General features: G+C 42.1%; 1 protein-coding gene across 2 annotated transcripts in view; it reads left to right on the forward strand.

Moving 5' to 3' along the window:
* Positions 1 to 14,945, forward strand: part of lrrc73 (leucine rich repeat containing 73) — a 39,565-nt gene that overhangs the window by 19,123 nt on the left and 5,497 nt on the right. Inside the window, exons 3-5 of one of the 2 annotated variants that reach the window (XM_043687372.1) lie at positions 2,607 to 2,729; positions 8,441 to 8,541; positions 12,354 to 12,553. In XM_043687372.1, the coding sequence (XP_043543307.1) occupies positions 2,607 to 2,729; positions 8,441 to 8,541; positions 12,354 to 12,553 (424 nt within the window). The remainder of the gene's footprint in view (positions 1 to 2,606; positions 2,730 to 8,440; positions 8,542 to 12,353; positions 12,554 to 14,945) is intronic. The other variant, XM_043687370.1, reaches the window with a different exon arrangement.

Genomic DNA, 14,945 nt, shown 5'->3' on the forward strand with positions numbered 1-14,945 from the left:
AAGTGAGCTGATGGCTTTTTTGTTTCTCCTGACAATCGACAATGGTTTCAAGGTCATCAATAGATTCTTAATTCCAGATATTGTTATTTTAATTCAGAGTCCGTTATCTGCCATGGCGGGATTTGAACTTGGGTCCCCAGAACATTATCTGAGTTCCTGCATTAATAATTCAGTGATAATATCACTAGGCCATCACCTCTCCATAATTTGCATTCTTGTTTTCAGGTCTTGCTGCACCTCCTCTTTCCCATCACCATTCAACTAATAATCTGCGATTTATTGCTACAAAAGTGGATAACCTAACATTTATCCCCATTATATTTCACCTGCCATACATTTGCCCCCTCACTTATCTTGTCCAAATCATACTGAAGTATCTGTACATCCTTCTCACAGTTTACTCTCCCACCCAGCTTGTCATCTGCAAACTTGAAGATATTACATTTAGTTCCCTATCAACATCATTAACATATGTTGTGAACAGCTGGAGTCCAAGCACTATCCCTGCGGTACCACGCTAATCACCATCTGACATGGGAAAAACAGTCAAGATTAGAGTGGTTCTGGAAAAGCACAGCAGGTCAGGCAGCATCCGAGGAGCAGGTTGGAACGGAGGTAAGGTGGGGGGAGGGGAAATGAGGAAACTGGTGAAGACCACTTTGATGCCATGGGGTTGAAGTGTTCTGAGGCAGAAGTGAGGTGTTCTTCCTCCAGGCGTCAGGTGGTAAGGGAGCAGCGATGGGGGAGGCCCAGGACCTACACCTCCTTGGCAGAGTGGCAGGAGGAGTTAAAATATTCGGCCACGGGGCAGTGGGGTTGATTGGTGTGGGTGTCCCGGAGATGTTCTCTGAAGCACTCTGCGAGAAGGTGTCCCGCATCAGGAGCAACAGATACAGTATATGACATATGTGGAAGCACAGGTGAAGCTTTGATGGATGTGGAAGGCTCCTTTGGGACCTTTGACAGAGGTGAGGGGGGAGATGTGGGCACAGATTTTGCAATTCCTGCGGTGGCAGGGAAAGGTGCCAGAATGGGAGGGTGGGTTGTTGGAGGGCGTGGACCTGACCAGGTAGTTGCGGAGGGAATGGTCTTTGTGGAAGGCGGAAAGGGGTGGGGAGGGAAATATATCCCTGGTGGTGGGGTCTGTTTGGAGGTGGTGGAAATGTCAGTGGATAATGCGATTTATGCAGACGTTGGGGGTGTGGAAGGACCTTGACTCTAATCTCCAGCATCTGCAGTACCCACTTCTGCCATGGCAAAAACAGACGTGTTTATTCTGTTTGGCTACTAGTTCTCCATCCCTTGCATTTTAATTTTGTAAAGTACCTTATCGAAAGGCTGATGGAAGTCCAAGTAAACCACATCCACTGGCTTCTCCCTCATCAGCACTACTAATTACCGTTTCAGAAAAAAACTCCAGTAGATTTATAAAGCATGATTTTCCTTTCATAAATCCATGCTGACTTTGTCCAATCATGTCACCATTTTCCAGGTGCTCTGCTATTACAATGGACTCTAGCATTTTCCCAACCACTGATGTTGGGCTAACTCTTCTATAATTCCTTGTTTTCTCTCTACTGCTTATTCTAAATAGTAGCATTACATTAGCGAACCTTTAATTGAATAGTTGGGGAAAAAGAGATGTAACAAACATATAAATTAAGGCAAGAAAGGGAAGAATTTATTCAATCAACAACTCCTTTGTTTTTTATACAGAGCTTCCATAACATCTGCCCTCTTCCTCCACTTCTGCTTCTGTCAATATGAAAGTATAAAAGTTGGCCTATTTTCCAACGTCTTTCAGTTTTGGAATTGAGTCATACCAGACTCGAAACACTAACTACATTTCTGTCTCCATAAATGCTGTCCGACCTGGTGAGTTTCTACAGCATTCTCAGTGTTGGTTTCAGATTTCCAGCATCCACAGTATTTTGCCTTTATTCAAGAGGCCGTATCAAATTCAGAATCAGCAACAAACTGAACTCTTTCAACTTCATAGAAATCTGGGAGCAGTATTACTTGATCAGGAATTGCTGGAAAAACTCTGCAGATCTGACAGCATCTATGGAGGCAAAATAACGTTAACAGTTTGGGTCTGATTACTCTTCTTCAGATTAAGGGATTTCTGATACCAGGAAGAGCCCTGGAGAGGTGATGATCTAATACTATTGTTACTTGACTATTAATTTGGAAACTCAGCTAATGTACAGGGACTTAGGTTCAAATCCTGCATGGCAGATAATAGCACTTGAATTCAATTTTTTTAAAAAGTATGTACTGAAGACCATGAAATCCCCCTATCATCAACATAAATACCATATGTCCCCAACCACTATCAGTCACATACTTTTGCCAGTTCCAGGGTTTTCTCAAGTATCTTGTCTCATTCAAGGAATTGCTTGACTTCAGGCTCAGGATGAGTGATTAGCGAGTGCATCTGAGGCTGATGATGTATAAAAGTCATGCTATAAGAACGTAGAGCAGGTTTGGTGGACCTTTTGTATTTGCATGTTTCATATGTACGGTGTTCTGATTCATATTTATTTACATATTGTGCCTTGTGTGATGACATCACTCTTTTTGACTCAACTTCTGTTTTCTCTCAGGTCTGAAAGAGCTAACGCTGAGTGCTAATCCTGCAATTACAGTGAAGGGTTGGGCACGCCTGGCAATTGCAGTTGCCCACAGTTCTCAGCTTCGTGTCCTTAACTTGGATTATAATCCTTTAGGTGAGACTATGTGATACAGATGTAAATTAATTCAGTATTATTTTGAAGTTATTTTTAAAAATATCTTTTGAAATGTATCCACCTTTTCTGACTCTGGTTTGCTGTTAGTTGATGACCCAGGCCAGTTTTTATGGACAGGAAAGCCAGCACACGAGTGCAGCAGGTAATCAGGAAGGCCAAAGGAATGTTGGCCCTTATTTCTAAGGTATGGAGTATAACAGTAGGGAAGTCTTACTGCAACTGTTCGAGGTGCTGGTGAAATCACATCTGGAGTATTGTGAACAGTCTTTGTCCCCTTATTTAAAGGAAATTACTATTTCATTGGAGGCAGTTCAGAGAAGGTTTACTAGGATGATCCCTACTATGGAAGGATTGTCTTCCAAGCAAAGGCTAAACAGGTTAGGGCTCTACTCACTAGCATTAAGAAGAATGAGAGGTGATATCATTGAAACATATCTGATTCTTAAAGGGTTTGACAGAGTAAATGCTAACATGGGAGAGTCATAGAATCCCTACAGTGTGGAAACAGGCCATTAGGCCCAACTGGCCCTCTGAAAAATAACCCACCCAGACCCATTCCCCTAACTAATGCACCTCACCTGCACATTCCTGAACACTATGGGCAATTTAGCGTGGCCAATTCACCTAACCTGGACGTCTTTGGACTGTGGGAGGAAACTGGACCACCCAGAGGAAACCCACACAGACACCGGGAGAATGTGCAAACTCCACACAGACAGTCATCCAAGGCTGGAATTGAACCTGGGTCTACTGTTGCTGTGAGGCAGCAGTGCTAACCATTGAGCCAGGAGATTCCAGCCCTTAAGTTTGTGCAAGACCTCACCTAGACTGAGAACCTAGACATGGAAACCTTTACAGATTAAGGGTACAACTTCAGTTTCGGTCTGAAAGGAAAAGCAGCTGGTTCAGTTCCCTGCGATTGTAGTGAAAGGCTTGGGCCCAAGCTTGATGGGGAAAAGTTCTTTGGGAGAGATTTGTCGATATTGGCTCAACCTTTATCATTGAGAAAATGGCTGCCGGTGTGATGTCCTAGTGAAATCTTCCAGGAAGATGTCGGGAGTAGCGGAGTAGCCAGGCCATTTTGTATGTTGACCAGGAAGCAACTCCTCGATTCTGCAAGGCCTGCCCAGTGCCATTTACCTTACAGGCAAATGTGAAGGCTCGAAAGCGAAGGAATCATCAAGCCAATCCAGCTTGCAGAATGGGGAGCACCAATCATACCAATTGTGAAGCCCAACAGGTCGCTTCTTCTTTGTGGGGATTTTAAACAAACAGTAAATCATATTTTCCAGCTGATTACTGCTTTATCCTTCACAAAGTTGGATGTGAGCCACACTTTGTGCAATTGCATTTAGACCAGGGTTCCCAGAATAATTAATACCTTGCTATAATTAATACCCATAAGGGTTTGTACCAATATATGACACTGCCATTTGGGGTATTGTCAGCAGGTTCAATTTTTCAGTGAACAGTAGAGAACATCTTGCAAGGTCTAGCTCATGTCGTTGTTCACCTAGATGATGTCCTGATAACAGGATAAACTAATAAGGAGCATTTAGAGAACTTGGAAAAAATCCTAAGACATTTTTCCAGAGCAGACTTACACCTAAGAAAGGAAGAATGTGTGTTCCACCACCTCCCCCCAAGTGACTAATGAGCTACCAGGCTGACAAGACTGGGTTACATCCATTGGAAGATAAAGTGAGGGCAATGAAAGGTGCTCTGGCTCCCTCATCTGTACAGGAGCTTTGGTCATTTCTTGGGCTGATAAATTATTATGGAAAGTTCATACATAATCTGGCCTCCATCCTTGCACCTGTGTATCAACTCGTAAAAAAAAGGGTCAGCCTTGCAAATGGTTGCATAGACAAGCCCTAGCTTTCAGTGAAGTAAAGAAACAGCTATCATCCTCTAAGGTGTTGGCACACTATGATGCCATGGGAGATCTGGTATTGACATGCACTTGTGGCATCAGAGTGGTCCAACGGAGGGCAATACCCAATAGCGTATGCATCCAGGACTTTGGCTAATCCAGCATGGAAACATACCCAGACAGAGAAGGAGGGTTTGTTGGTCATATATGGAGTCAGTAAGTTCCATGAAAATGTGTGATTATCACAAACTCCTACTTTGTCTGCTTAAAGAGGACAAGGCAGTGTTGCCCATAGCTTCAGGCTGCATTCAGCTGTGGGCTCTCATGTTAAGTGCTTATAACCACAAATTAGAACACTGTCCAGTATGCCAAGCACTGCAGAGTTGCTGATAGGTAGAAGACAATGCACTAGGTAAAGTCTGATCTTCCTGGACCTTTGGAATGCCAATGCCGGACACAAGGTTCTGTTAAGTAAGACAGCCAGTTTAATATAGGGAATGAAGCACGGTGTAAGAATCACGGAAGTGGCCCTGTATGGGTAATAGGCATGGTCAACACAAGATCTTGACCAGTGACTTATAATGTTTGGGTAGATGCAAGGGTCCTAATCAAGCATGTGGACCATGTGAAAGCTGTGTCTTCACAAATGGTGTGGAGCAAAATATGGCCTCCCTCTCAGAACAGTTGGAACAACTGCCAGAACCCGAGTTCAGAACACCGAGTTCTCTGCCAAGCGTTGTCAAGTCTTCAGAATCAGAGATGGACATGACAAGTGTAAGTACCTGACGCCTTTACTACTAGAAGAGAGTGAAATTCTACTGAGGTGTGAGTGTCTCTGCCTCAAACTGAATTTGAAATTCTCTTATTCTATGATCACTCCTCTGTAGAGGTTGTTTTATTATGAGGTCATTACGCAATACCAAACCCAGAATAGCCTGCTCCCTGGTTGGTTCCACAACATTTTGCTCCAAGTGTCAATCTCAAATACATCCAATGAACGGTCCCTCAAGGCTACTCCTGCCACTTTGTATAATCCAGTCAATATGCAATTCCAAATGCATTTGTCCAAACAAGACCTGGACAATATGCAAACTTGGGCTGAAAAGTCACAAGTAATATTCATATCACACAGATGCCAGGCAACTATAGTCTCCAATGGGAAACAATCTAACCATTGCCCTTTGACATTCAATGGCATCACCATCACAGATTTCCCCCAGTGTCAACATCCTGGAGGTTATCATTGACCACAAACTCAACTGGACTAACCATATGAATACAGTGGCGACAAGAGCAGGTCAGACACTAGGAATATTGCAGCGGGTGACTCACCTCCTGACTCCCCAACACCTGTCCATCATCTACAAGGCACAAGTCAGCAGTATGATGGAATACTCCCCATGAGTACTTTGGATGAGAGTACTTCCAACAATACTCAAGAAGTTTGACACCATCCAAGACAAAGCAGCCCACTTGATGAACACTACTGAAGAAATTCACCAGACCTCCACAAACAGCATCTTCCAAATCCATGACAACTTCCATCTAGAAGGACAAGGGCTGCAGATAATTGGCAACACCACCAGCTGCAATTTACTTTCCAAGACACTCGCTAACCTGTCTTGGAAATATATTTCTGGTCTTTAACTATTGCTGGGTCAAAATCCTGAAATTCTTTCTCCAGTGGCATTGTGGGTCAACCTACAGCCAATGAACAGCAGTGGTTCGAGAAGCTAGGGATAGGCAATACATGCTGGCCCAGCCAGCAATGCCCATGTCCCACAAGGAAAGAAAAAAAATGCATATTAAAATTGTCCATGATTATTGCTATATTTTTTGTAGAACCCAATAATTCCTGGTTTATGCTTTGGCCCACCATAGACTACTGTTGGGAATCCATAAATTACTGACGCCAAAGACATATTTCCTTTGCTGTTAGTTACTTCTAATCAGACTGATTCTACATCTTGATCCCCAGTGCTAATATAATTTCTCTCTACTGTCCTGATCTCTTCCATTACCTCAAAAGGTTACATGCCTAGAAGTTGCATCATCTGAGCAAATTTATCCCATCAAGAATTTCAGTCGTACACAGTATGATGATGATGCTCCTTTAACAAGATTATGCAGTCCTTGGCTTTCTTTCAGAGAGGTCGTAAAAACAGCGATTCCGAAAAGTCTGGTTTTGGGTGGGTTTTAGGGCCAATTTGATTATAGCTAACAGAAACTGCCTCAGGCAAAGGCATTTAAGTTTTAAAAAAAACACTTGTACAATGAAAGGAGAGTGGCCAGTTCTCCCAGGTCAGCTTTTGTCTGGTTTGGTTTTTAGCAGTCTGGCTGTTCACTGAAAGCAGTGAGTTCAGTTTGAGGCTGCTGGTCCAGGGAATAGCTACATGGAAAAAGGTGTTCCATGCTGCCATCTCGCTCTCTCTCGCCTGTAAGACCCTGTGTTGATTTTACCTTTCATGCCAAGGGGTGCTAATGGGGATTGTTGCAAGTATTTGGAACAGCATCATTAAGTTGGAATAATCTGCTGGGTTTTCAGATAGGTTAGGTTATTCAGTATTTTGTTCTCTTTTGTTTGTATTTCATTCATTAACCTTGTAAATAAATTCTGTTTTGTTTAAAACTAAATGGTTTGACCAGCTGCATCTCTCCTAGAATATCCACATACACCTGCTTAAAACAACCAGCAAAGTTAGGGTCTGGGCTACTTTCTGGAAATGCTTTGAGGGGGTCTGGCCTGGTCCGTAACATACATCCTCACAGAATTGTTCCCGATCAGAAAACAAAGATATAGCCCTTTGTATTTACATTGGCTTTTCAAAGGAATAATTTTCTTTATTTCACTTCCTGGCCTTCTCCCATTAGCCCTGAACCTTCTTTCTTTTCAGATAACAATCCTATTCCCTGTTAAATGCCTTTATTGAACCTGCCCCCTCTCCTTGCACTCTGCAGCACTGCATTCAGATCCTAACCACTTGATACAAGAAAAGGCTTTCCTTGTTTCTTTTGTTTATTGCCTTAAATCTGTGCTTTCTCCCTCTTGATCCTTTTACTAGTGGGAAAGACTTGTTCCCCTCTAATCAATCTACTTACCTTATGATGTTGAATGCATCTGCCAACTCTCATCCTGACCTTCTTTACTCCAAGAAAACAGTGCCAATTTCCTGCCTTATGGAAGTAACTGAAGCTTCTCATTCATGGAACTATTTTCATGAATATTTTCTAGACTGTGTTTGGTACCTTAACATCCTTCCTCAACTATGGTTCCCCAAACTGTCTCAGTGCTCTAGTTAAGGCTACGCCAGTGTTCTATTTATGTTTATCATAATGTTCTTGCTTCAGTACTCTGGGCCTCTGTTAACAAAACATTCAATGCTACATGACCATAAGGTCATAATATGTAGGGGCACATGTAGGCCATTCAGCCCACTGAGTCTGTTCTACCAATCAATGCGTTAATGGCTGATCTGATGATCCTTACTTTCTACCTTAAACCCATGTGTGTGTTCTAATCATTGATTACACATTCTCAACTACTTTAATGGAAAGTGAAAAATTCAGTGATTTAATTTCTTTATTTGTCTGTAAGAATGTATCAACGTGATTGGCTGCTTGCCTGCATGATGACATCACTAATACTGAACACCTGAAAACAAACACTTGCAATTGTCAAGTTCAAACTATGCCCTTTGTGGGCAGCTTTCTAAGAAGTTGATGGTGAATGCATCACTTCACTACTGACTACAAAATCCAATCAATGGTATTTCTTCCCTTGATTCCCAGGTTCTAGCCTGTGTTTACTCTTCTGCAGGTGACCACATTGCAGGGATGTTAGCAGTTGCTGTGGCTTCTAGTCGGACCCTAGAAGTGGTGGATCTGGAGGGGACAGGCCTTACGAATCAGTCAGCTCAGGTATGCGGGCACCTGTATTTATTCAATACTTGTATGCAAGCTGTAAATGAGCTGTTTATCCAATCTAGCCTCTTCCCTATGCATAGCAACAATATCAAGCATCATTTAAATCAGAATTATGCCTTTTAGTTTTACATGGTGCCCTTTACTCAGTGGAAACATGGAGTAACAGTTGGAACTTCTCCACTGACAGCTGGGTGCTTGCAAATAATGCCAATGGTGACACAGACATACCTTCGTTACTTATCCACTTCAAGTTTTCATAATACTCCATACACTGAACTATACAGTTACTTAATCTTTTTGGATCATACCAGCAGTTTCTATTTCAATTCAGTAGCTAAATAGTTGTCATGAATATTTTGCCGATAATTCTATATATTTTTGCTGCTATATTTTGACTGGCACAAATGGATTTCCTAATGAAACTTCCCAAATCTAAGGTGTTTGGAAGGATTACAGGGATATCAAGAGGTACATTCTGTGCACACAGCAGATTCAATGTGAGGACACTGAGCCAAAGTGTGACTTGGATTGAATTTGAAGTTTGGAATTAGGTTCATGTGTTGCCAGTATTTGTAGAAAGTGTAAGTACCATGCCAGAGTTTGCGGTTAACCTAGAGGAAGCAATGAAAGTTTAAAGAGAGCGCGGAGTGATTCTGTGGGTTCAGTGGATTAAAAACAATTCCGCTTGTGACGTAAGAGGAATGAAAGTTAGAAATTGGTGAGCATTTCCCTTCTCTTATCTAAATTAAAGAACCTTAAAGCAATAACATTAACTGAAACAATAATAAGAATATACAAACAAGTATGACTGCAGACATTAATTAAACTTTAATTCAAAAAGAATAAGGAAGACAGGGCAGATGATGAGTTGCAGTTATGGAAAGTAATATTTAATGGACAACAGTTTGATCCACAACTACTCCGTCTACAGTAAGTATCACCAGATTGAGAGCTTTGCTGCAAGTTAATAAGCTGATGTTCCCATATATTTTCTGCCCTTGTACTTCAAAAAGATAGTGATCATGTAGTTGAAAGTTGCAGATAAAGGACCCTTGTTGATTTACAACAGTGCAACTTATAGACAGTAGAGTATATTGCCACTGCACAAGGTCCAAGGGATGAATGGTGAAGATGGTTGACGATCTGTCAATCAACAGGACTGTTTTGTCCTGGTTGGTGTTGAGCTTCATGAGTGTTATTAGCTGCACTCCTCCAGGCAAGTGGAATGTATTTCAAGAGAAGAGATAACAGCAAGTAAGTTACTTGCTGCAGGTGTCCTAGCCTTTAACCTGCTACAGTATTTATAATGCTTGTTCAGTTCAGTTTCTGGTCAATGGTATGCCCTATTGATAGTGTGGGAATTCAGTGATGGTAATGTCATTGAAGGTCAGGAGATAGTGGTTAGATTGTCTGTTATTGGACACAGACATTGCCTGGTAGTCATGTAGCACGAGTGCCACTTGCCACTAACCAGCTGAAGCCAAGATATTATTCATATCTTGCTGCATAGACACAGACCGCATCGTATCTAAGGCATCATGAATAGTGGTAAGCATTGTGCAGTCATCAGAAAACCTCCCCATTTCAGTCCTTATAGTGGTCATTAATGAAGCAGCTGAAGATGGTTGGGCCAAGGGTATGGTTTTGTTTCCACTGATTCCCATTCCAGTTTTTCTCAAGCTCTTTGATATTTTGTTTGGTCAAATATCATATTGATGTCAAGGGCAGTCACTCTTCCCTCTTCTCTGCCTTCACCTGACAAAAGAGCAGTGCTTTAAAAGCTTGTGATTTCAAATAAACCTGTTGGACTCTAACTCTTCTGACTTTGCCCACCCCAGTCCAACACTGGCACCTCCACATCTTTTCTCATCTCTGCAATTCAACAAGGAGGGCAGTGGCAGAGTAGTACTGTCAGAACTCTAGGCCCACCATAGCAGATGGTGAAATTTAAATTCACTAAAATCAGGAATGAAAAGGTAGTTTGATTTTACCAGGTAACTATTTTTTTTTTTTCAAAAGTTCATTTATGACCTGCTCTCATTAGTCAAAACGTGTGGCACTGAAAAAGCACAGCAGGTCAGGTAGCATCTGAGGAGCAGGAGAGTGGACGTTTTGAGCATATGTGCTACGCATGTGCTACACATGACTCCTGACCTTCAGACGATGTATGGTTCACTCTCAACTGCCTTCTGAATTGGCAGGGCATGAAAATAAATGCTAGTCATACCAGTGATACCTACACTCCATTAAAATGGCCCTATAATCATCATTTGGAGCACCTCATGACTTTCTTTCATGGAAGGCAATTCTCTGTTGCAACGGATGTTTACTTTTAATTCAATGTCCTGGATTTCTGCAATTAGATTAGATTCCCTTCAGTGAGGAAACAGGCCCTTCGGCCCAACCAGTCCACACTGACCCTCTGAAGAATAACCCACCCAGACCCATTTCCCTCTAGGTGATGCACTGAACACTATGGGTAATTTAGCATGGCCAATTCGCCTAACCTGCGCATCTTTGGACTGTGGGAGGAAACCGGAGCACCCAGAGGAAACCCACGCAGACACAGGGAGAATGTGCAAACTCCACGCAGACAGTCGCCCAATGCTGGAATCGAACCTGGGTCCCTGGTGCTGTGAGGCAGCAGTGTTAACCACTAAGCCACTGTGCCACCCTGCAATTGTCTGAATATTCTTAAAGCCATAAAGTCTTTAAAGCTATAAATGTTTAGTGTTGTTCCTGGTTCCACTGACATCTCACAGTTGTTACTTGGTAGTGTGAGTCAACAGTACCTACCACTGATCACAAAGTCATATTTGGTACAGAATGTCAACTGCTAGCAGTCAACTGTTGGCTAGAGTGCTGCCACTAACTGAGTTTTAACAAGAATGATTGCTTACCTTTGTCCTATGGTATAGTGGTAGTATTCTCACCTCTGGACCAGAAAGTCTAGGATCAAGTCAAGATCTGATGGACACAGAGGCATTTCTAACAAGAATTTATTGCATGTTAGCAATCAGGTACAAGTTACTATATAAGGTAATCTTTGTTACTGATGTATGGGGAAACCTGTGGATTTAGGTCACCAATCCATAAGGTCCTTCACTGTTCTGCCAAGCCAGCATGATGGCACGAGATGAAGAGGATCTTAATGCAGTCTTCAACATTAACCCTTTTAGTATCAGACACAGGCATGATGGCTTAATGATTGGCTCCTATGCTGTTCATCTTTGAACTAGAAAGGGCATTATTTAAGCATTTTATATTAATTTAAGACATTGATCGAGATTTAACAAATGAAGTATTTCAACTCAATGGGATTTTTTGTGCCAGTAAAGATTCAACAGAATCTAAATCTACATTTTACAATGGTTACAAGAAGGAAGTCTAATTAGCTACTGTTTTTGACTTAAATTCATACTTCAGAAATTCAACTCAGGAATTAAGTGACAAATTATGGTATTCAGAACTATTCTGAAGAAGGGTCACTGGATTTGAAACATTCACTCTGTTTTCTCTCCACAGATGCTGCCAGATCTGCAGAGTTTCTCCAGCAATTTCTGTTTAGTTTCAGATTTCCAGCATCTATAGTTCTTGGCTTTATTGACTCTGATCCCCAATGCTTCCCAGGGTCTGGTTGAAAACTTCTAACCTATAAGGTCTGGCGGGACATACTCAGTGAGGCATTGAAATTGCTGTATGGAAGTGGGTATTGTTCATGATAAGTTTGGGCTGTTATTTTGTAAAATAGTACAGTGAGATTCCCTCCCAGATCAATAATTCTGAATTTGTTTTGTCCCTCTCAGATATTTCTGGACATGGTAGAGAATTATCCCACCTCATTACGGACGCTCATCCTAGCAGAAAATAATATCAGCTTGGAACTCCAGCAGCAAATCTCTGATCTACTTTCTGAGGGAGAGGAAGAGGAGGAAAATGAGAATGAAGGGCAAGAAGATGCAGAAAGACAAAAGGAAATCTGGATTGCTCAGAGCAGTGAGGAAATGTGCTTAAATATGTGTCAGCTATTGTGGGTGTGGGGTACATCAGGCCAAAGACCTGTTACACATATCTCTGACATCAGAAGGAGTAGATGTAGCAGACAGAATCTATGACTGTCACAGATGGGAATGGATTCTGATGAGTACCCAACATGTCACTGTTCTGACATGTATGCGAGAGAGTATGGTAATCCATTAGAGTCACTGCATTAGCTCAAAGAAACACACTTTTGAATGTTTCTCAGAGATATGGTTAGGTGCTAAACAAGTACAAATTTTTCTTCCTTGGTGGTCTAAAGTCTAAAGACTGTAGCAACTAACAGCAGGAGGAAGCCACTTTGCCTTCAAGTCTGCCCCTCCATTCTGTAGATTATGGCTGACCTTCCACAAGCCTCAGTTCCTACTTGGTGCCAGCTCTTTATAGGCCCCAAATCCCTGATTTATCAAAAATTATTTTACCCATCTTCAAATGATTTCAGTGATCTAGCTTCCTCAACTCTCTGAGATGGAAAATTCCAATTGTTCACTACCCTCTTAAGAGAAGAAATCTATTTATATCTCAGTTGTAGGTGTTTCTTTATTCTCTAACAGTGCCCCAGTTCAAGACTCCCCAACTAGTGGAACCATTTTCTCAACATCTATCCACTCAAGGCCTTCTTCCCAATAGTTAAAAATCACACAACACCAGGTTATAGTCCAACAGGTTTAATTGGAAGCACACTAGCTTTTGGAGCGATGCTCCTTCATCAGGTGAAGGAGCGTCGCTCCGAAAGCTAGTGTGCTTCCAATTAAACCTGTTGGACTATAACCTGGTGTTGTGTGATTTTTAACTTTGTACACCCCAGTCCAACACCGGCATCTCCGAATCATTCTTCCCAATAATCAGCCTACTGATTCTCTTTTGAACTGCCTCCAATTCCAGTGTAATTTTTTTCGATACAGAGACCAAAACTGGATGCAGTTCTCCAGGTACAGACTCATCAACACCCTGCACATTTATAACAAGATTTCCTTTTTATTGGTGGGTGCAACACGAGCTGCGTTGGCTGGCCAGCAGTTATTGCCCGCTCCTACTTGCCCTTAAGAACCTGGTGGTGAGCTTCCTTCTGGAAATGCTGCAGTCCCTGTGCTGTAGGTGGACCCGCAATTCCCTTTTGGAAGGAATTCCAGGATTTTGACAGAACGACACTGAAGGAACAGTGATATATTTCCAAGTCAGGATGGAGTAGACTGATAGGGTGGTAATTTGCCAGGTTAGATTTGTCCTGTTTTTCTGTGTACGGGACATACCTGGACAATTTTCCAGGTTGGGTAGATGACAGTGTTGTAGCTATACTGGAACAGTTTGGCTAGGGGAGTGGCATGTTTTGGAGCACAAACCTTCACTTCTGTGGCCGCAATATTGTCAGGGTTTTTCAGTATCCAGTGTCATTCCTTGATATCATGTGGAGTGAATCAAATTGGTTGAAGACTGTCATCTGTGATGCTGGGGACCACTGGAGAAGGTAGACCATCCACTGAAGAAGGCCAAGATAAATCATCCACTCAGCACTTCTGGCTGAAGATCACTGCAAACGTTTCAGCCTTTTGCTTTCATATGTAAGCTGGAAGATAGTGGCCAAAGTGAAAGTCTTAGAAAATGAAGATGGAGAAAAAGTAATGGAGAGTCAGGAAGTGGGAGAGAAGTTGAACAAATACGTTGTATCAGTTTTCATACTAAATAATCAAGGGGCTAATGTGGGTGAAGAAACATCACAATAACAACAGCTTGAGAAAAAGTACAAGGGAAACCAATGGGGCTAAAGTCTAATAAGTTGCCATGGCTTGATTTTAAAATAAATAGCCACAAAGATAGTTTTAATAATCTTCCTGGAATCATAGAATCATAAAGATGTACAACATGGAAACAGACACTTCGGTCCACCCGTCCATGCCGACCGGATATCCCAAACCAATCTCGTCCCACCTGCCAGCACCCGGCCCATATCCCTCCAATATTCCAACAGTGGCCTAACCAATGTCCTGTACAGCCACAACATGACCTCCCAACTCCTGTACTCAATACTCTGACCAATAAAGGGAGGCATACCAAATGCCTTCTTCACTAACCTATCTACCTGCGATTCCACTTTCAAAGAGCTATGAACCTGCACTCCAAGGTCTCTTTGTTCAGCAACACTCCCTAGGACCTTACCATTAAGTGTACAAGCCCTACTAAGATTTGCTTTCCCAAAATGCAGCACCTTGCATTTATCTGAATTAAACTCCATCTGCCACTTCTCAGCCCATTGGCCCATTTCGTCAAGATCCTGTTGTAATCTGAGGTAACCTTCTTTGCTGTCCACTACACCTCCAATTTTGGTGTCATCTGCAAACTTACTAACTGTACCTCTTATG

The sequence above is a fragment of the Chiloscyllium plagiosum genome, chromosome 3 (genome assembly GCF_004010195.1).
Source record: "Chiloscyllium plagiosum isolate BGI_BamShark_2017 chromosome 3, ASM401019v2, whole genome shotgun sequence".
NCBI classification, from domain to species: domain Eukaryota; kingdom Metazoa; phylum Chordata; class Chondrichthyes; order Orectolobiformes; family Hemiscylliidae; genus Chiloscyllium; species Chiloscyllium plagiosum.